This window comes from Pristis pectinata, chromosome 16 (genome assembly GCF_009764475.1).
Source record: "Pristis pectinata isolate sPriPec2 chromosome 16, sPriPec2.1.pri, whole genome shotgun sequence".
Lineage (NCBI taxonomy): Eukaryota > Metazoa > Chordata > Chondrichthyes > Rhinopristiformes > Pristidae > Pristis > Pristis pectinata.
In genome coordinates, this window is record NC_067420.1 from 7,611,326 (window position 1) to 7,634,943 (window position 23,618).

A 23,618-nucleotide genomic window follows, 5' to 3' on the forward strand; every position below is an offset into this window, starting at 1 on the left:
ATTGGAATTTTCTAACACAAACAACTGTTTGTGGCTCAGTTGTTGAATAAGGTCTAGGCTGAGATTACAGACTCTAGGACTGCCACCTTTAATCAAAGGGTACAAGGACAAGATGGGAAATTGGACAAGACAACAATCATGATTGTATAGAATGGGAGAGCAGACTCAAGGGTCCACATGCCCAATGCCTGCACATGTTGCTTTCTGTTCTTGCATTCGTTAATATAATTTATATAGATTATGCATCCTTGCCATCAAAATGAAACATTTACCCCTTCTTTGCACATCTACCATGGATCTGCCTACTTAACCAATCTACGTCTTCCTCATCTTGTCCCATGTATCCAAGCTAGGGAGGGATAAAATCAGGCAGGGTTCCCACCTCATCCAGAATTTTTTGTTAAAATTGCACCTGTAAGGCTGCATTGAACTTGGTTATGACTCAGGAGTCATTGACTACGTCTACATCACATGGGAAGATAGTAAAGAATTCGGAATTGGACCAATGCAACAATTTGTGCCTTTTGGAGAGGGGAGACTATATGGAAGGAGAAACCGTTATAAAACAATGAATTATTAATGTATATTGCATAATGTGATCAATTTCTGAAGGTGAACCAAGGTTATACTTTACATAAAAGAGATTCTTCACAACCAAAACGCGCGCAAGCACATTCCAAACAAATTCATTAATTTACAAGCAGATAGTACCATAAAAACCTGAAAACAGACATGCTTTCACCCCGAAGGGGCAAATGGCAGTAAGACAGCTGAATACTTCAGGTACTGCACAATAAAACACAATACCTTTAAAAGTGGTCGAGAGAGATTCATATCCTGGAATGTCAGGCTGTCATCAACCTCTGGGGCATCCTCAAAGAACACATCCAATTTCTGTATTGGTGTACAAACAGCAGTATGAAGCTGAGAGCTGACACAAAAATATCTTCGCATCATATCTCCTCATCAAACACATCTCATCTTCCCTTAATCTCTTTCAGTATCCCTCAATTGCTAGACCAATCACAATGGCCTCCAACCCTCGCTTCCATGGATCTGTTCTCCTTTATCCAAGCTGTACATTATTTTTCCAAAGCACTTTACTCTGATCGTCCTTATTTGTTCTCCTTCACTACTCTTCTAACTCTTCATTCCTTCTCCTTCAGCATCGCTGTTGGCCCATCCCTCAATCCTCTCCTTTCAATCAGTCCTAATATTGTCCCTTCATTACTGCATCTTAATTATCTGCCTGCACTGCACTCTCTCTGTTACTGTAACACCAGATTCTGCATTCTGTTATTGTTTTCCTTTCATACTACCTCAATGCACTTATGCAATGATCTGTCTGGAGGGCACACAAACAGAAGTTTTTCACTGTATCTTGGTACATGGGACAGTAATAAACCAATTACCATTACTTTCCTGCTTTCAGTTGTCTCTCCATTCCCAAGCCACCAGTCAGCATTCAAACATCTCCTGCGCAGCTCTGAGATTTAGAGCTAAGCAAAAAGAAAGTTTCAACTGCTGTTAAGGATCATGAACAACTATCTGCCGAGGTTTCTGCCAAAGCATTTAGACCCATCTTCAGTGATAAAATCCTTGTTGTTAATCCCAAACCACAAAAGGAGATGAAGCTCCAGGAGTACTCACATTCTGAGGAATTTTCTTCTTTCCTTTTAATTTCAGTGTGTCTATGGAACAAATGGCAATCAAATAAAATCAATAAAGTGCTGGAATTAAAATAGAAATTACTGTTCCAGACCCAGCAGTCTACTTACCTGCTTTCTGTAAAACATCCTCATCTCCAGAGGAGAATTCAGATATCGACTCATCATCATCATCTGTTTCTTGTTCTCCATCAGAGTCCTTTGCTTCGTCATTGCCCTCAATTTCATCCACTCCTTCTTCACCTGGCTTTATCACATCTGGGTTGGATACTGTGTCCTCAGTGGAAATAGTCTTTATTCTCTTTGCTTCTTTTGTAGATTTCTCCTGGAAATGAGTAGGGACAGGTACAAATTGTTCAATATTAAAGATGGAAAATGCTGGGAATACTCAGGTCAGGCTGCATCGGTGGGAAGAGATAGTTAATGTTTCAGGGTCCTCGACCTGGAATGTTACCTCTGTTTCCCTTCCCACAGATTATGCCTGACCTGCTAAGAATATCCAGCATTTTCTACTTCTACTTTAGATTTCCAGCATCTGCAGTTTTTTTGGGATTTCTTTTACAAGTTGTTCGTCCTCTTTCCTCCTCTCAGTTTAATGCTCCTCCTCATTTCCCTCTCCCAGCAGCATCCTTTTGAGATCTAATCACCTACAACCGTTTCTGAAGCCATCTGCAAAAAGAGGAAATAACAGTTGCTGCTGGAAGATCCTTAATCTACTGCGATCTCCAGCTAATTCAATAAATTCATCCAGTTAAGGAGAGAGAAAACTAATTCCACATTTTACCTTGAGCTGAGCCAAGCTTCAAGATCAGGCAAATAAATATGCTGCAGATGTCACCCAGACTTGGTTTGACAGAGCAAGAAAAGAAAAAGATCTTGACTACGCCTCATACCTGGTTACAGTGTGCAAGTCCAGCTGAAGTTGCATGCAAAATGGGTGTAGAACCTGGCACACAATGGTCCTTCTCAACATCTATACAAAATGTGGAATCTTGAATGTAGAATAATGACAAGGTGTTCCTTCAAGAAAATTTGACCGCAGCCAACAGAGCCAAATGATCAAAGTAGTATGACTTAAGGAGTGTCCAAAAGAGAAGAGGTAAAGTGATGGAAAGATTTAGTCAGGGAAATTCAGAGCTTAGGCTTTGGTAGCTGAAAACCCATCCGCTGACAGGAAGATTAAAGTTGGGAAAAATCAAGAAGTCAAAACTGGAGCAGTGCAGATATTTCAGTGGGTTTAGGGCAGGGAAATTTCAGAGATAGGGAAGGGCAGGGCCATGGATATATTCAAAAGCAAATATGATAATTTTAAAACTGAGGTCTTGATTATAACAAGGAGCCAATTCTTAATTACTGGACTTGAACAATTATCAACTGAACTACTGTTCATAGAAACTTATTCCACTAAGCAATGTACTTTTGGCAAACAATAAAGAGCCCAGAAAATTGATCAGAAAAATAACCTTGTGTCACTCCTTTTTAGATGCCCACTGACACCATCCTTGAATGTTCCAGTTCCAATTAAAGGTCAGTTATCTCTTTTCTGGACTAACCATAGAAAACTGATTCTTTCAGCTTAGAGACCTCATTTAGATTACTCCTTAGTCATCAATACTCTGGTGAATACAAGCCTAGTTTTCCACCCAGCCCCACCCCTAATCAATCTTCATAATTTAACCACTGTAGCTCAGATATCATTTGCAATAAATGCACAACAATTTCTCTCTCTTCTGGAGTTGCAGCATCAAAAAATTCTCAGTACTTAGTTGTCCAAGTAGACCTAGATTATCATAGAAATAAGGAAGATGTGGGCATTTTTTCCTTGTCTACAACCCATGTTTGTCAATTTTGGGTGCTATTTATAGAAGCCTCTTGTTAGTAATTTGCTGGCCCACATGGGACCTTTATAGCCACCTGCTGATTATTATTGAGTTCCATACATGGCTTCTCAGCTCCTCCACATCTCCTGGCTTCACACTAATTAAAAAAAATCTTACTTAAATTTCAGTCAGACCATAAAGGCCCCAGCTTCAATACTTGGTCCTAACCCAGCTGTACAGCAAACAGGCCCCTTTGGACCACTACATCCACCTTGACCTTTTTTGCCCATCCACACTATATCCTTCTACGTCTTAACTATTTACATACCTGTCCATATGTCCCTTAAACATAGTGAGTGTATCTGACTCCACCACCTCCTTGGTAGCAAGTTCCAGATATCAACCACTATGTAAAAACAAAACCCTTTCCCTTCAAATCCCTTTAAAATTCTTTCCTCTCACCTTAAACTTATGCCCTCTAGTTTTTGATAACCCTACCAGGGGAAAAAGTTTCTGACTATCTACTCTATCTATGCCTCTCATAATCTTCTATACTTCTATCAGATCACCACTTGGTCTCCTTCACTCCAGGGAAAACAAGCCCAGCCTAACCAATCTCTCCCCATAACTGAATCTCTTCTGCACTCTCTCCAGCACAACTACATCCTTCCTATAGTGTGGTGATCAGAACTGCTCACAATACTCCAAGTGCAGCCTAATCAATGTTTTGTAAAGTTGCAACATAATGTCTCAGCTTTTATATTCTATGCCCTGAGCTACGAAGGCCAGCATGCCATATGCCTTTTTCACCACCCTATCTACCGGTGTTGCCACTTTCAAGGAACTATGGACTTGAATCCCATGGTCCCTCAGTTCATCAACATTCCTTCGTGCCCTACCATTTACTGTACATGTCCTACCCCCATCTGATTTCCCAAAATGCATCTCCTTGCACTTGTCAGGATTAAATTCCATCTGCCAAAGCTCTGCCGAACTTTCCATCCGATCTGTATCCTGCTGTAGCCTTAGACTACCACCCCGCTGCCCATACCATTATCAATTTTCTTGTCACCTGCAAACTTTCTAAGCATAACTTCTATATTAATGTATATCATAAACAATAATGGTCCCCGCACCGATCCCTGCAGTACACCACTGGTCACAGACTTCCAATTATTAGAGTATTACAGGGCTAAATTGAAAGAAAAAAATTTATCAGTTCTCCAGCTGCTGACTGCTATTTAGGGGATCATGCATGTGGGTGGAAAGAATCAGTTTTGATTGTGAGCATTCCATTTATCTAGAATTGCATTTTAAGAATAATCACTTAGACAAGGTACAGTGAGATCGCTCCTGCAAATCAATGGCCTACTTATTAGTTTTATTACTTAAGATACAAGTGAAAAGAAGAAATTGTGGAAATTCAGGAAAAAGGATGAGGCTACAAAGTATAATTTGTGGCAGATGCCGCCCTTGTTTCATTGAACTTTCTACATCTGAGCATTCAGACACTTTCAATTCATTGATGGATATTTTGAAAATAACTGACCTCTTTTTTTCTTTTCTTTCGAACTTTGTCTATCTTTTCGTCCAGTGTTGTTGGTGCTTTCTGGAATTAAACAAAAATATCAGGATTAATGAAATGAGGTCAAAGCCAGTCAAAAATCATAAATTGCTAAATAAGGGAACCCAGAAGTCAGACTAACTCACTTGTGACTGATGCTTAACAAGAGTTAGGAAGCACCCAAGCAGTGGAACTCCCAAACACCTTTTGTCAAATAATCAGGTGTACTGCAGGAGGAAAAATAAACATGCCCCATTTGGGAACACATGCACAATCCACACATATCCCTCAGATTATTGTTGTCACATTTTAATCCAAAAAGTACCCTTCACTTGGCAGAAAAACAAAAAGAAAGCTTCTAAGTTGTGTTACTCACTTTTACAGCAACATGTAGACACAGAAAATCTCTTTTGCTACACCAGTAGTCAAAATCATCTAATTAAAAAAGCATTGGAAGATCAGCCAGAAAATTAAGGTGCCTTCTGTCCTCGATCTTTCCAGACATCTACCATTTTGTACATCCCATGTCAAAAATCAGGCCATATATGGCACAGAAAACAGAACTTCCTGTATGGACCATACTCCCACAGTAAGCACAGGAAAGGCAGCAACATGTACACCATTCACAGTGCAACTGGGAGTTTCTGGTTCAACCACATGACTGTGGAAAAACTTTGAGTAATAAAACAGTGAGTGCAATTTGATGTTTATTTAAAACCATGAGGGTTGCTGCAGTCTGCAATCTGACAATCACAGATCCTCACATTTTTCTTCAATTGTTTCAGGACATCTGCCATAACCCAACCATCGTCATATTCCCCGTCCTTCTCAGTGAAGAGAAACTCTTCACTGAAGTCCGCACATTGTTTCCTTGACGTCTTTTTCTTCAGCAAAACGACAGGCAATTCCTAAACAAACATAAAACAGCCTTATAAGTAAATGCAATATTCAGGATAACCTGTCCTCCCCACTGCTTACTCACAGAACATTAATTGGAATAATCTAATAATCCCACAGTCTGCACAGATCAATAATCCAAATGAGATTCCTTGATGCAAACCCATGTAATAGTTTTGAAAATCTGGTAAAAATTAATGTTCCTTAGAAAACAGCATTAATCCCCTTCCCAGAGTGTAGTAACTTAGTGACAATTTTTTGAAAGTACGACTTTTCTGACGATTGATCCAATGGTACAAAACATTTCCAATTTTATTATTTCAAAATGCAAGTAAGGACCAAGAACCAGACTGCAGCGCATTCCAATAGGGACCAGCAACGTCCCTCGAACTAAATGGTACATATCGTGGGGATTTTCCCTTCTGACCATAATCCCCATGCCCGCTGCCAATTTCTAGTTTAGTCTGTGTTATGCCTCCTCCTCCTTGCTTCACTTTCTATTCTCAAATTGATTATACACTGTGACAGCATTCTTCCACCAAACTTGAAACTTGAGCAGCTGTTGACACGAGTCTAGATTCTTGACAGCCACTAGCATCCTATATTACTGGACTGCTGAATTACTGAGTGAGCTACAGATTCTGTTAAATTCCAACCATATTCTACAAGTTTAAAAAGATAGTTCAAAAGTAGGATGGGCTACCTGCCTTTGATTTAAAAGAATGTAACTGCTCCAAACACTCTTGAAATTGCATTAGTTGCTTGAACAACCTTTCTTGTGAATGTGTCAAAAGCTTGGAATCCAATGCAGCGGAAAAGCATTCTTTTTTTATTATTTGTTTATGGGACATCACAGGCAACAATTGTACTGATTATCCAATCCTAACGGCCAAACCGAGGCTGTTGAGCATTGGCCACTTTGGTAAATCTGAGAAAGGAAGGCAGATTTCCTCCCCCAAAGAGCATTAGTGCACACGCTGTGTTTACATGACAATCCAATGGTTTCACGGTTATTGTCCCTGACTCTTGCTTCCCTCCACCAACATCCTCTCCCCAATTCAAATTTTTCTTCCAAACCAAGTCATAGAATTCTAGAGTTATACAGTACGAAAACAGGCCCCTCAACCCAACTCATCCATGTTGACTAAGGTGCCTACTGGAGCTCATCCCATTTGCCTGTGTTTGACCCATAATCCCTCTAAGCCTTTCCTGTCCATGTACCTTGTGCACACGCTCCTGCTTACATGAACAATGCTGAGGTCAAGAGGGTTGAGAACTTCAGGTTCCTAGGAGTGAACATCACCAATAGCCTGTCCTGATCCAACTGCATCGACGCCACGGCCAAGGAAGCTCACCAGCACCTCCACTTCCTCAGGAGACTAAAGAAATTTGGCATATCTCCTTTGAGCCTCACCAATTTTTACCGATGCACCATAGAAAGCATCCCATCCAGATGCATCACGGCTTGATGCGGCAACTACTCTGCCCGTAACTGCAAGAAACTGCAGAGAGTTGTGGACACAACTCAGCACATCATAGAAACCAGCCTCCCCTCCATGGACTCCGTCTACACTTCTCGCTGCCTCAGTAAAGTAGCCGGCATTATCAAAGGTCCCACCTGTCCCGACATACTCTCCTCCTCCCTCCCATCGAGCAGAAGATGTAAAAGCCTGAAAGCACGTACCACCAGGCTCAAGGACAGCTTCTATCCTGCTGTCTTAAGAGTATTGAACGGTTCCCCAGTACAAGATGGACTCTTGACCTCACAATCTACCTCATTTTAACCTTGCACCTTACTGTCTACCTGCACTGCACTTTCTCTGTACTGTAACACTTTAATCTACACATTTATTGTTTTACCTTGTACTACCTCAATGCACTGTTGTAATGAATTGATCTGTATGGACGGTATGCAAGACAAGTTTTTCACTGTACCTCAGTACATGTGACAATAATAAACCAATTTACCTGTCTAAGTGTAATTTAAATATTGATTTGAATCAATCATTCTGGATCCACGTTTCAGAAACTCATATTGCTAGTTCGGTAACTTCACTGATATCAGACCCCTCTCAAGCAGATTATAATGGAGTAGACAAAATACTACAATGCCGAACCTACAGTCTTTGAAGCAAGACATGAACCGGAGATCCAGCCAACCTGCACAGGCAGGTGCAAATGATCCCATGATATCATTTCAAAAGATCAGAGCTCTCTGCTTGCCCTAATCAACATTCCTCCATGAATTGAGACTATCAAACATTATTAACCAGTCATCTGTAACTAGTGCAATCTTGCTCTACTCATATGTCCCTGTATGTAAATAACAGTAATTAAAGTGAATGCTTTGTGAAACATTTGGATCAAGAATATGACAAGGTAGAATATAAATGCCAGTTCTTTCTTTCTAATGTTGCTCAATTATAATTTCAGGAAATATCATTGCTGATAAATGTATACTTCTAACACAATTCTATTACATTCGTTAGAACAGCAGCTCCACGGTGCTCATTTGTTGAAAACACTACCTCTGCTCCAACTATTCTATTCAGAATGAACATCCCCCTCTTCCTCCCCACTCCCCCAAGTTTAGTCCATTGCACATTACTTAGGTTATTAAAACTGGAGACTAACCCAGTTCACACACCATATCCTATTCCTTCAAGATCAGCAAAAACTGCTATGTATCTACATCATAAATATGCACTTTTCTGTACTTACTATCAGTCCCATTATTATAAAGCTGCACATTTCCAGTTGACGATATAAAACAAGGTGAAATATTCATCAGTACAGGTTGTAAACAAACATAAACCAGAGTTGAAGTTCATCTCATCTCTGACTTAAATGGGCAACCTCTTATTTTTTAAATAGTAATCTCTAGTTTAGATTCTCCCACGGGGAAAACCTTCTCCGCACCCATCCCTTCAACAGCCCTCAGGAGCTTATCTGCTTCAATCACATCACTTATCACTCTTCTAAACTCCAGCTTAGCCTGTCCAATCTTTCCTCATAAGCAACCTGCCCATTCCAGGTATTAGCCTAGGAAACCTTCTCTGAACTCCTTCCAACTCATTAACATCCTTCCTTAAACAGACCAATACTGTACACAGTACTCCACATGTGGTCTAATTAACGCTTCACATTTCTAAAGCATAACTTCCATATTTTTGTATCAAAGCTATAGCAATAAACTATAACATTTTGTTTTCCTAACCACCTATATTCAAGCTTTTTGTGAATCATTTACAAAGACACCCAGATCACTGTACATCCTCCCACCATTTAGATAATACGTTTTAATTTTTTCCTTGCTAATATGGATACTTCCACATTTTCACACATTATGATCCATTTGCTAGATCTTTGACCACCCATTTAATCTATCTATGTCGCTTTGCAGCCTTCCTACAACCCCCTTACAACATACTTTCCTATCTAGCTTTGTGTCATTGGCAAATTTAGGAATCATATTTTAGTGCTTTCATCCAAGTCTCTTATACAAATTCTAAAAAGTTGATGTCCAAGCACTGACCCCAGTAGCACACCTCTTGTTAGATCTTGCCAAACAGATTTAAAAAAACACCATTTATGGCTGCTATGTTTCCTATCAGTCAGCCAATCCACATCCATATTACACCCTACACCACAAGCCTTTTATTTTCCACAATATCCTTTGACATGGCACCTTTTTAAATACCTTCTGAAAATCTAATAATACATCCACCAGTTCTCCTTTGTCCACAGCCGAGTCCCTGAATGTGCTACTGCTTCTTAAATCCATGCTCATTTTTCCCATAACCTATGCAAGACCTCCTCTAATCTGTGCCCACTGATTACTCAGTACTCAAATGCCAGTTTCAGTACTACCCTGCATATGGTTTTATTCTAGCTAAAACGTGGTGACTTGTACCATGTTGAAGTGCTGTTTATTAAAACTATAATGGTCTGTTACTGTGGTTAACTATCCTTTCTCATTCCTCTCAACCCATCTACAGCCTTCTTTATAGTTGACTAATCGTTCTCCACCACACTGCTTGCATCTTGAAGACTGCGCTCACCTAGTTACACTCGTGTGAATCCAATCATAACCTGCAACTGCTTCTCTTCCCACTCCATAGTTCCAATGAGTTATCCCTTGCTCTCTCCTTAATAGATTTGATCAATGTTCCTGGTTTATTTTGAAGTGATCCCAAAGTTTGCAACTCAGTTATTTTGCAACTCTGGGCTGCTTTCTGATGCCCAAATCAGGCTGATTTGGTGTGGAGATCCTGATGAAGGGTCTCGGCCTGAAACGTCGACTGTTTATTTCCCTCCGTAGATGCCGCCTGACCTGCTGAGTTCCTCCAGCACTTTTTATGTATTGCTCCAGATTCCAGCATCTGCAGAATTCCTTGTGTCTGTTTTGCTGCTCACTGTGAAGTTTCTTCCAGGGATGCCTACCCTGAAGAAGTTTTCCTCCCCTTTTCGACGGGAGTTCTGAGAGACCCTCTCTCACTGCTCCCCTTCCATGCTCTCAGCTGCTCTCTAGAGTCCCGATGAAGGGTCTCGGCCCGAGACGTCGACTGCTTATTTCCCTTCATGGATGCTACCTAACCTGCTGAGTTCCTCCAGCGCTTTTTGTGTATGGCTCCAGATTCCAGCATCTGCAGAATTTCTTGTGTCTACTTTCCCTACGACAACTTTTCCCCATTTCAGCCCACCTCCATTTGTTGCCTCTGGGCACGATCATTCAGAGTTTCCACTAGCCGTAAATAAGCTCATCCTTCAGCTGCCGAGGGGGAGAAAGTTTAGACTGATCGCTGGCCTTAGGAAGAAGTCCAGAAGAGGTTGTGTGTGCAACAGGGAGTGGTGGATGTTCCTTGTGCAGCCTCCCAGCACCTCAGCCTCTGCTCTCTGGAGCTCCCTGCAAAACAACTGGAAGTCTCTCCCTCTGTTGACCTCTCAGCAGGTTTACCCCACGGGCCCTGGTGTTCTCGGCAATCAGTAGCCATGGGCCCAGCCACTCCCACTCCCCAGCCCCCCTCCTCCGCCTCGCCAGCTCCCCCTCACAAGTCACCCCCTCCCTCCGCCTCGCCAGCTCCCCCTCACAAGTCTCCCCCTCGCCAGCTCCCCCTCACAAGTCACCCCCTCCCTCCGCCTCGCCAGCTCCCCCTCACAAGTCTCCCCCTCGCCAGCTCCCCCTCACAAGTCACCCCCTCCCTCCGCCTCGCCAGCTCCCCCTCACAAGTCTCCCCCTCGCCAGCTCCCCCTCACAAGTCTCCCCCTCGCCAGATCCCCCTCACAAGTCACCCCCTCCCTCCGCCTCGCCAGCTCCCCCTCACAAGTCTCCCCCTCGCCAGCTCCCCCTCGCAAGTCTCCGCCTCACCAGTCACCCCCCTCCCTCCCCCTCCCCCCTCCCCCTCCCTCCTCCCTCCCCCCTCCCCTCCCTCCCTCCCTCCCTCCCTCCTCCCCCCCCCCCCCCCCTCCCCCCCCTCCCCCCCCCCCCTCCCCCCCCCCCCCCCCCCCCCCCCCCCCCCCTCCCCCCTCCCTCCCCCCCCCCCTCACCAGTCACCCCCCCGCAGCCCTCACCTCTCCCTCGGACCCCGTCTCCTCATCCTCCTCCGGGATCTCGTCCTCCTCCCCGATGGTGCGGATTAAATCCATCGTGGCGCCCGCTCCCTCAGCCCGGACACCCGGCACACGTGGGGAGGGACGAGTCCGCCGCCAACAGCCGGCCGCCGCTGCCGCCGCTCGCACAAAGGTTCCGGCCCGGCAGCAGAGGAAGCGGACCTGCTCCTCTGCACTGAGGGGGACTCCCTCCCACACAGAGAGATACAACACAGAAACAGCCTCTTTGGCCCATCAAGTTCATGCTGACCATCAGCCACTCGTTTACACTAATCTTACATTAATCCCATTTTATTCCCACCACATTCTCCTCAAGTCCCCACCCCAAATCTACTACTATCTACACTACACACTAGGGGCAATTTGCAGTGGCCAATTTTCAACTGGCTCTGCCAAGGGTGAGGCAGGAGGTGCCCAGCGAGTCATACAAAACAGAAATAGGTCCTTCGGCTCAACTGGTCCACACTGACCCAGATTACCATCTAAACTAGTCCCATTTAACCGCATATGACCCATTTCCCTGTAAACCTTTCCTGTCCACATACCTTCTAAATGTTATTAATGTACCTGCCTCAAGCACTTTTTTAAAATTCCAAAATAACCTTCATTCATCATTAAAAAACAAACTATATACACCAATAAAACAGTGCAAACCTTTACATTCGTGTACAGATCAATCATTAGTGTTACCCTTTTATATAAAAAAACCACAGCACCAATGCCACTCGTGCGGCTCCCTGGGGTGCTACCCCAATCCCATATTTACAATATTTAAGGGGCTTCCTCTCCTGACCCCGTCCCTCCCTCTCCAGTGGCAGAAGAACCCTAAACTGTCGTCCTTCCCCACCGAGCCCTCGCATTGGCTGCGCCCAGCTTCAGTGCACTTCCTCTGGCAGCTCATTCCATACACTGATCACCCTCTGGTGAAAAAGTTGACCCTCAGGTTCCTATGAAGTCTCTCCTCCCTCACATTAAACCTATGCCCTCTAGTTCTTGATTCCCCAACACTGGGAAAATGACTGTGCACATTGCCCCTTATGATTTTGTGCACCTCTCAAGTCACAAAACATTTCTTTTAACATTTTTTGGCAGAAACTTGCCAAATCCGCTGGATAAACTCAGCAAGCCAAGCAGCATCTGGGGGGGCAATTGTGGGAAACTGTCGATGTTTCAGGTCAAAACCCTGCACCAGGCAGAAACTTAATTTTTTTTTCAATCTTTTTATTAAATTTCAAATTAATTCCAAATTAATATACATAACATTAGTGATTATACACATGGTGCAAAGAGATTGGGATAAAATAATAACAGTTAATATATATACTCACAGGGAGTAAAATGTATAATCTGAACCTCCCAATCTCTTACTAAGTGAGCATGATACGAAAGAATTTGAAAAGCAATTTAATTATATGAAAAGAGAACCCCCAAATTAAAAAAAAACAAAAGCAAACCAAAAACTTCAAAAAAAACTGGACTGATATTTCTTCGGTTAAAAACAACATTATTATGTCATTAGCTCTGCTCCTCTATATTCAAAGGTTATTGAAAGGGGTTCGAAAAAGGTCTAGGCAGAAACTTACCTGATCCACTTAAATGTTCAGGATGCAACAAATGTGGAATTAGTCAAATAGTAGCTGACTGGACTGAAATTGCTTTGGCAAACCATGGTTATTGAAGTCAGTAAGGCACAGGGTCTGAAAAAGTTTAATTATTCTTAGTATCGGTATTGGTTTATTATTGTCACTTGTACCGAGGTACAGTGAAAAACTTGTCTTGCATACTGATCATACAGGTCAATTCATTACACAGTGCAGTTACATTAAATTAATACAGAGTGCATTGAGGTAGTACAGGTAAAAACAATAACAGTACAGAGTAAAGTGCCACAGCTACAGAGAAAGTGCAGTGCAATAAGGTGCAAGGTCACAACAAGGTAGATTGTGAGGTCAGAGTCCGTCTCACCATATAAAGGAACCATTCAATAGTCTTATCACAGTGGAGTAGAAGCTGTCCTTAAGTCTGGTGGTACGTGCCCTCAGGTTCCTGTATCTTCTACCTGGTGGAAGAGGAGAGAAGAGAGAATGTCCCAGGTGGGTGGGGTCTTTGATTATGCTGGCTGCTTCGCCAAGGCAATGAGAGGTAAAGACAGAGTCCAAGGAGGGGAGGCTGGTTTCCGTGACGTGCTGGGCTGTGTCCACAACTCTCTGCAGTTTCTTGCGGTCCTGGGCAGAGCAGTTGCCGTACGAAGCCGTGATACATCCAGATAGGATGCTTTCTATGGTGCATCGATAAAAGTTGGTGAGTGTCAAAGGGGACATACTGAATTTTTTTAGCCTCCTGAGGAAGTAGAGATGCTGGTGAGCTTTCTTGGCTGTGGCATCTATGTGATTTGACCAGGACTGGTTATAGGTGATATTCACTCCTAGGAACGTGAAGGTCTCAGCCCTCTTGACCTCAGCACAGTCGATGTAGACAGGTACATGTACACCGCCCCCTTTCCTGAAGTCAATGACCAGCTCTTTTGTTTTGTTGACATTGAGGGAAAGGTTGTTGACACGACACCATGCCACTAAGCTCTCTATCTCCTTCCTGTACAACTCATCACTGTTTGAGATATGGCCTACAACTGTAGTATCATCTGAAAACTTGAGGATGGAGTTAGAGCAGAATCTGGCCACACAGTCATGAGTATATAGGGAGTAGAGTAGAGGGCTGAAGACGCAGCCTTGTGGGGCACCAGTGCTGAGAATAATCGTGCCGGAGGTATTGCTGCCAATCCTCACTGATTGTGGTCTGTTGGTTAGAAAGTCAAGGATCCAGTTACAGAGGGAGGTGTTGAATCTTAGGTCTCGGAGTTTGTTGTCAAGTTTGTTTGGGATTAGTGTATTGAAGGCAGAGCTGTAGTCAATAAACAATAGTCTAAAGTAGGTGTCTTTACTGTCCAGATGCTCCAGAGCTGAGTGTAGGGCCAGGAAGATGGCATCCGCTGTAGACCTATTTCAGCGATAGGTGAATTGCAGTGGGTCAAGATTGTCTGGGAGGCTGGAGTTGATGTGTGCCATGACCAACCTCTCAAAGCACTTCATGATGGTGGATGTCAGAGCCACTGTTTGGTAGTCACTGAGGCATGTTAACTTGCTTTTCTTCGGTACTGGGATGATAGTGGTCTTCTTAAAACAGGTGGGAACCTGAGATTGAAGCAGGGAGAGGTTAAATATGTCTGCAAATAATTCTGCCATCTGGGCCAGATGCTTTTCTCGTGTTCACTCTCCAGAAGACTGATCTTACGTCCTCAACGGTGACCACGGGTTCAGTTGCATTGGAGGCTGTCAGGGTGGGTGGTGACAATCCACTTCCCTTCTGTTCAAAACGCGCATAGAATGCGTTAAGCTCATCAGGAAGGGATGAGCTGTTGTTAGCTATACAGCCCGACTTCGTCTTGTAGCCTGTTACGGCATGTAAGCCCTGCCATAACTGACAGCTGGTCAGGGACTCTATTTTGAGTTGGTATTGTCTCTTGGCATCCCTGATAGCTTTCCAAAGGTCATACCTCGATTTCTTGTACAGATCAGGATCACCAGATTTGTGTGCAGCAGTCCTCTCCTTCAGTAGGGAGTGGATCTCCCGGTTCATCCATGGTTTCTTGTTTGGGAACACATGTATTGTCTTCTTTGGTACACAGTCCTCCACACACTTGCTGATAAAGCCTGTGATGGTGGTGACGTACTCATCAAGGCTGGCAGCTGTGTCTTTGAACATGGACCAGTCCACTGTCTCAAAGCAGTTGCGTAGGAGCTCATCTGTTTCCTTAGACCAGCACTGCACGACTCTGTACCGGATCCTCCTGTTTCATTTTTTGTTTGTATGCAGGGAGAAGGAGCACAGCTTGGTGGTCTGATTTCCCAAAGTGAGGACGAGGGGTGGCTCACAAGGCATATTTGATAGTTGTTTGCAGTGGCCAAGGGTGTTAGCGCCCCTGGTGGAGCAGAAAATGTGCTGGTAGTATTTTGGTAACACACTCTTGAGATTGGCCTGGTTGAAGTCACCTGCAACAATGAAGATTCCTCAGGGTATCCTGTCTCAAGGTTGTTGACCACAGAGTATAGCTCATTGAGTGCAGGCTTCATGTCCGTCTGTGGTGGGATGTAGACTGCCATCAGGATAGCTGAAGTGAACTCCCTTGGCAGATAGAATGGTCGACACTTCACCGATGGATATTCCAGGCTGGGTGAGCAGGATCTCGCCAGGACCGTCACGTCTGAGCACCACAAGTTATTGATTAAGAAGCAGACCCCTCTGTCTTTAACTTTGCCTGGGGACTCTGTACGGTCCATTCCATGGATTGAGAAGCCCTCAGGTTGAATAGCACAGTCAGGTGAGGCAGGTGTAAGTGGAAATCAAAAAGCAGTGGCAACAAACGATCTGCTGGAGGACCCACTTCCGTCCATAGATGCTGCCTGACCTGCTGAGTTCCTCCAGCACTTTGTGTGTTGCTAGAGGAACTCAGCAGGTTGAGCAGCATCTGCGAGGGAAAAGAATTGTTGACATTTTGGGTTGAGACTCTGCACCAGGATCTGCCTGTAGGGTTTAGACCTGAATTAGGTCAAATTCTGATGCAGGGTTTCGACCCTAAATGTCGACAATTCCTCCCCCCACCCCCCCCCCCCCACAGGTGCTGTTCGACTCATTGAGCTTCTCCAATACATTGGCCATTTCTCCAGATTCCAGCAGCTGCAGTCTCTTGTGTCTCCATCAAAAAGCTGTGGATGCTGGAAACCTGAAATAAAAACAGAAAATGCTGGAAACACTCAGCAAGTCAGGAAGCATCTACGGAGGGAAATGGACAGTCGACGTTTCAGGTCAAAACCATTCATCTGGACTTGATGAAGTCCAGATGAAGGGTCTCATCTTGAAATGTCAACTGTCCGTTTCCCTCCATAGATGCTGCCTGACCCGCTGAGTTCCTCCAGTGCTTTGTGTTGCTCCAGATTCCAGCATCTGCAGTCTCTTGTGGATCCTAATCCTTATTCTGCCTTTACTCAACACGTTTGCAGAAAATAGTTTTTGATTCAACTGTGAAGAATGACTGCTTGGAGAAAGCATCAGGGATTCCCTATGCCAATGCAGGAACCTTAAAAGAGTGAAGAAAATTATCAGAATCCTTCAGTTTTAATTAGATCAGTAAATATTAGCCATGTTCACTGGAATATTAAATCAGTCAATGAAACAGAGACTACAATGACACTCAAGGCTACGAGCCAAATTTTTGCTCATTAATCATCAATCTAGTCCTAGATAACTATAGGTCTTGGCAGAACACATCCTAAAGAAATTACCAAAGACATATGTCTTGGATTTAATATTTACAATAACCCAGTTGGTAATTACAAGAGTGCCTTGAGCGAAGACACTGTCTAACACGCCTAAGAATAGGGAAACACTGGATACAGTTATTAAAAAAACTTCTAAAATTTTAGCTGAATATTTAAATTATTAGTCACAGATATTTAGAATGCAATACTATCTAATACAATAGAACATTTTTTTAAAGTGCAAAATTAATGAAATAATAGCTAGCTGGACTGAATTTTTTTGCCAATGGAAAGTAAAAGTTATCAGTAAGTGAAAAATGCTGGCTTTGCAATCATCAGAAACCTGTGATAATAAGCTGTAGAAAACTTGCAAATCAGGGTGAGACCAGTCTGGGAAAGTATAGCAAGGTAGACATATCTACTACAAGGTAATAAACGTTAGAATATTAGTACATGACAGACTCTATCTTTATCAAGAATGGTGTACATGGAATGAAGGAGAAAGGCAAAAGTGACATGAAGGAAAACTTTCTTATACCACAAGTGGTTAGGCTCTGGAATGTGTTGCTGGTGGATACAAATCAACTGTAGCATCAAAAGGGAATTGGACAAATATCTGAAAAGAAAGACTTTGCAAGGCTAAAGGGAAGGGGGCAGGGAAGTGGGATGAGCAGTATTGCCCTTATATTTAGCTAGTAAAGACTTGATGGATCAAATGACCTCCTTCAGTCTGTCTTCCTCTAACGATACCCCAAAAGTTGTGATTCCATGAGCTCAACAAGTCAAGAAATGCTGCAATCCATTAATGAAATGATAAAAGCGCTTACAAATGAACAAGTTCATTAGTTAGAATCAACATGGCTTTCTGGAGGAAAACTTGCATTTAATTAGAGTTCTTTGAGGGTATAACTAGCAGGGTAGAGAAAGGGAAGCCAACAGAAGTATTTCCAGAAGGCGTTCATTGAGGTGCCACTTGAAAGGTCAACTGCACAAGATAAGGGCTTGTGGGGTTTGGGTCATATATTATCATGGACAGAAAACTGGTTGACTGACAGAAGACAAAGAACAGGAATAAATGGGGCACTTTCAAGTTGGCAAATTGTATCTATTAAAGTAGCTCATGAATCATCATTGGCCTCAGCTGGTTACAAACTATAATAATGTGTGGGATAAACTGAAATACATCAATGTTTGCCAACAAAGCAAAGGTAGTGGAAAAGTATGTTGTGATGAGGACACAGAGAGTGGGATGTAGGGATGTAGGCAGGTTAAGTGAGCGGTCAAAAGGATGAGTGTAATGAGGAGAAATGCAAGGTTGTCCACTCTGGAAGAATTGAAAGGCTATCAAAAGTTGGAGCTCAGAGAAATATGGGGGTCCTGCAAGAAACACAAAGTTAACATGCAGGTAATGTAAATAATTAAGACTGCAAATGGAATGCCTTTTTTTATTACAAGGGGATGAAAAGGATGACTTAATAGTTTTATTTTAACATTTAATAAGACCAAAAATGAAAATCAAGTATGTTTCAGATGCTGGAATCCAAATCAAAAACAGAAGATGCTGGAAAGACTCAGCAAGTCAGGCAGCCACCTGTGGAAAGAGAAACAATCAATGTTTTGTGTCTGTGATCCTTCATCAGAACTGGCAAAGGGTTGCAGAGTTGAAATAAAGATTGTTGGTTGACTTGCTGAGCTTTTGCAGCATTTTCTGTTTATGTTTTTGTAAGATCACACCTTGTACTGTGTATAATTTTGATCTCAGTCAAGGGAGGATTTTTTTTTGAAGTTTTGTTTAGAACACTATGAAAGTTCAAAGACAAAAGAGACTGAAGGTGGTGAAATGTGGGACACTCACCAGTTCACTTAGGTTTTTTCTCCCTTTGGTCACCTTTCCCATCCCCTCCCTGAGCTGGTTGCAACTGTGCATTATTCATACCTGCACCCCGCCCCCTTCATCTGGTTCCACTTATCACCACCCCACCCCTCCCTTGTACTGCTATGTAATGGCAATCTTCCCTCTCAGTCCCGATGCAGAGTCCCGACCCAAAACATCGACATATACCTTTTGCCTTCACAGATGTTGCTTGACCCGCTGAGTTCTTCCAGTGCTCTGTTTTTTGTGTTGGCTACGAAGGTGTGCTATATTGATTCCTGGGATGTGGCAGTTGTTCTATAAGGAAACATTTGTAAGCCTGGGTCCGCTCTGCTCAGAGTTTAGAACAATGAGAAATGATCTAATTAGACAAATGAGATTTTGACCAAGCCTGATAGGGTAAGTGTTATGAGTATGTTATCACTGGAAGGGGCATGGGGTCTAGAACTAAGATGAGAAGTCAGCTACCTATGATTGAAGGGATTTTTTCCTCAGTTTTGAACCTTTGAGATCCTCTAGCACAAAGAACCATTAAATGGAACGGAACCATTTAGTGAACCATTAAATACAGTACATTGGGGACCAAGATAAGTATTTGGATGATAGGAGAATCAAAGGTTATGGGGAAATCAGGTCAGAAAGTAGAGTTGAGTCCAAAGATCAGCCACAGTCTTGTCGAGAGAGCAGTGCCCAAGAGGCTGTATGGTCTACACCTCCTCCTCCTCTGACAACATCTGCTCTTAACTGGCAGGAATCTTGTTCCACAGGCCTCAAAGATAGTGTCGTGTGTAGGCTGTGTTGGGTAATGTGAGTGGCCAAGGTGAGGAGATGTGGAGTGGAAATCAGAAGGGCCACAGAGAACAGCAGGAAGGTACCAAGGGTGTAGGTAACAAGAAACAAGAATCACCAAAAGTAAATCTCTTTCATTTAAAAATTAAACACCAGAGATGAAAAAGTAAGCCATGTCCAATTAATTCACTAATGTAAGGTGTCAGCTTTTGCCACTACTGGCTGTTTAATTCAAGATTTCTTTTATAAGATAAGATCTTTATTAGTCACATGTACATCGAAACACACAGTGAAATGTATCTTTTTGAGTAGTGTTCTGGGGGCAGCCTGCAAATGTCACCACGCTTCCGGCATTAACATAGCACGCCCACAACTCCTAACCCGTATGTCTTTGGAATGTGGGAGGAAACCAGAGCACCCAGAGGAAACCCACGCAGACACTGGGAGAACATACAAACTCCTTACAGACAGCGGCTGGATTTGAACCTGGGTTGCTGGTACTGTAAAGTGTTACGCTAACCGCTACACTACCGTGCCTGTTTAAGAATATGCCCTCAGGATTTGAACACTTATTCTCTGAGTTACTCAAACAATAATGTGAAAATTATGCTACCAAATCTGATTAAGGGAAGGGAAAATTATGGAGCAAGACACTCTCCTTCTCACCATAACCATAAACTTGGTTGAAAGAGGAACAGGACGGGCTGCCTAATATTCCAGGATTTCAATGTTTTAGAAGAGGTAGAGAGGGAGGTAAAAGAGGGGGAGTAGTTACACTGTTAATCAAGGACAATATCACAGCTGCACTCAGAGGGGAAATAATGGAAGGCTCCTCCGCTGAGTATTTGGGTAGAACACAAAAATAAGAAAGGTGCAATCACTCTAATGGAATTATATTATAGACCCCCCAACAGGCATTGAGACACTGAGGAACAGATATGCAGCAAATTAGGGAAAGGTGCAAATACAACAAGAATGTTGTCATGGGTGACTTTAACTTCCCCTATATAGACTGGGACCTCCTTCATGCAAGAGGGTTAGACGGAGTAGAATTTGTTAGGTGCATCCAAGAGAGTTTCTTAAAACAGGATGTGGATAGTCCAACTAGAGGAGGGGCCGTACTGGACCTTGTATTGGGAAATGTGCCCGGCCACGTGACTGACCTTCCAGTGAGGGAACATAGAGGACCAGAAAACTCCTTAAGTTTTAAGATAGCTATGAATAAGGATAAGAGTTGACACTGTGGGAAAGTATTAGATTGGGGAAGGGCAAATTATGAGAGTATTAGGCAGGATAAAATTGAATAGGGCCCTTGAGGAATACAAAGAAGCCATGAAAGAACTCCAGAAGGGAAATAGGAGAGCCAGGAAGGGCCAAGAAAAGTCATTGGCAAGTAGGATTAGAGAGAATCCCAAGGCATTCTATACATACATCAAGGGCAAGAGATTAACTAGGGAAAGGATAGGGCCACACAAGGATAAAGGAGGGAACATGTGCTTGGAGGAGGAGGATGTGGGCGAGGTCCTAAATGAGTACTTTGCATCAGTATTCACCAAGGAGAAGGACATGGAGGATAGTGCGATCAGTGTGGAGCGTGCTAATAGGCTAGGGCATTTTGAGATATAGAAAGAGGTTGTGTTGTGTCTCTTGAAGAACATTAAGGCGGAAAAGTCCACAGGGCCTGATGGGATATACCCCAGGTTATTAAGAGAGGCAAGAGATGAGATTATTGGGACCTTTACCAAGATCTTTGTGCCCTCTCTAGCCACAGGCGAGGTCCCGAAGGACTGGTAAGTAGCTAATGTTATTCCTTTGTTCAAGGAGGGAAATAGGGATAATCCTGAAAATTATACACTGGTGAGTCTTATGTCAGTGGCAGGGAAGCTATTGGAGAGGATTCTTAGGGATAGGATTTATGAGGATTTGGAAAAGCATTACCTAATTAGGGACAGTCAACATGGCTTTGTATGGGGCAGGTCATGTCTTACAAACTTGATGGAGGTTTTTCAGGTGACCAAGGCAATCGATGAAGATAAAGCAGTGGATGTTGTCTACATGGACTTTAGTAAGGCATTCGACAAGATCTCTCATGAAAAGTTCATCCAGAAGATTAAGATGCATGGGATCAATGGTGACTTGGCCGTTTGGGTTCGGAATTGGTTTGCCCATAGATGACAAAGGGTAAGTGGTTGATGGGACTTATTCTGGCTGGAGGTCCACGACTAGCTGTGGTCCACAGGGATTTGTACTGGGGCCTCTGCTGTCTCTGAGATACTGTATATAAATGACTTGGATGAAAATGTGGAAGGGTGGGTTAGTAAGTTTGCAGATGACACAAAGATTGGTGGTGTTGTGGATAGTGTAGAAGGTTGCCGAAGGATACAGTGGGATATATATCAGTTGCAGATATGGGTGGAGAAATGGCAGATGGAGTTCAATCTGGGCAAGTGTGAAGTGCTGCACTTTGGGAGATCAAATGTAAAGGGAAAGTACAGGGTTAACGGCAGGACTCTTACCAACATTGATCTACAGGAGGATCTTGGGGCTCAAGTCCTGAAAGTGGCCACACAAGTCAATAGGGTGGTAAAGAAGGCATATGTCATGCTTGCCTTTATTAGTCAACTCAGTGAGTTCAAGAGTCAGGAAGTTATGTTGCAGCTTTATAAAACCCTGGTTAGGCCACATCTGGAGTATTGCATTCAATTCTGATTGCCCCATTGTAGAAAGAATGCGGAGGCTATGGAGAGGGTGCAGAAGAGGTTTACCGGGAATGCTGCCTGGATCAGAGGGCATGTACTATAAGGATTGGACAAAATAGAGTTGTTTTCTCTGGAGCAGTAGAGGCTGAGGGGAGACCCGATAGAAGTTTATAAGATTATGAGAGGCATAGATAGACAGCCGGTATAATTTCCCAGAGTGGACAGGTCTAACACCAGAGGGCACGCATTTAAGTTGAGAGGAGTAAGTTTAAAGGAGATGTGCGGGGCAAGTTTTTTTTACACAAAGAGTGGTGGATGCCTGGAATGTGCTGCCGGGGTGGTAGCAGAGGCAGATATGATAGAGGTATTTAAGAGACTTTTAGATAGGCACCTGAATACGCAGAGAATGGAGGGATATGGACCATGTGTAGGCAGAAGGGATTGCATGTCATTAGCTTAATTAGTTTGGCACAAGACTGTGGGCCGAAGGGCCTGTTCCTGTGCTGTACAGTTCTATGTTCTAAATTTTGTTTGTTAGAAGGACATGTTTCTGATAACCTGATAGTACTAACTGCCAATATTCAGACATAGCCCTTGCCAAATTGAAGTGCCACTTAGCAGGGAAACTGGATATGCAGTCTGTAGCTTTGTGTAAAGCATGAGGGAATAAGGGATTTAATTTTTTTAAATCTATCACTTATGCAACAGGGACAAGGTTGTAAACAGGAGTCTGTTTCTACTCCTCTTGGCAGCATTGCCTTTCTGGCAAGAGAGAAAAAAAAGCAACAAGAACTTAGACTGACTGTTATCCTGGAGTCTGTCTGGCAGCACACAAAGGCTGGTTGTGTCTGCTTCATTCTCAAGTCATCTGAATCATTAAAAAATGATATATCCATTTGAAATATTTCAATGTTCATTCTTCCCAAGCTCAAATCTGTTCAAGTCCTACTGACTTTGCTTTCCTCCACAATGAAGAAACTAATTTGGAACCCATTTAAGAAACTAGGAGACAGGATAAAGTGGATTCTGAAGACAGATTCTCCCATGCAGAGAGTCCAAGCTGCCTGTTCTTTACAGGTCAAGATAAAACATGCAAAACTGAAGCCTTTAATTAGTTGTATTAAACCACCAAGAGTCTTATTCCTGACAAACATTTGGTATAGATAGTGAAAGAAAGCAAGACTGTCACTGATGTCACATCAAGATCAAAATTACAAAAACCCCTGCTATTAACCAAGACGGACAAGGTCAATGCAGACTGTGGACCATGCACAGGAGCTTTCATATCTGCATGGATCAGAGACTTACAAACAAAACAGGAAGGCAAACTACTGAAGTGTCAATGCAGCCAAGAGCACAGCTAAAAGATGAAAACTGCAAAATG

General features: G+C 43.1%; 1 protein-coding gene across 1 annotated transcript in view; it reads right to left on the bottom strand.

The window, feature by feature from the left end:
- Positions 1-11,766, bottom strand: part of ddx27 (DEAD (Asp-Glu-Ala-Asp) box polypeptide 27) — a 40,216-nt gene extending 28,450 nt beyond the window's left edge. The window contains exons 1-6 of the mRNA XM_052031198.1: positions 11,520-11,766; positions 5,816-5,959; positions 5,037-5,096; positions 1,779-1,992; positions 1,651-1,691; positions 808-894 (exon numbers count right to left, since the gene is read on the bottom strand). Coding sequence (XP_051887158.1) covers positions 808-894; positions 1,651-1,691; positions 1,779-1,992; positions 5,037-5,096; positions 5,816-5,959; positions 11,520-11,594 — 621 coding nt within the window. The 5' untranslated portion in view covers positions 11,595-11,766. The remainder of the gene's footprint in view (positions 1-807; positions 895-1,650; positions 1,692-1,778; positions 1,993-5,036; positions 5,097-5,815; positions 5,960-11,519) is intronic.
- Positions 11,767-23,618: the final 11,852 nt, after the last annotated feature.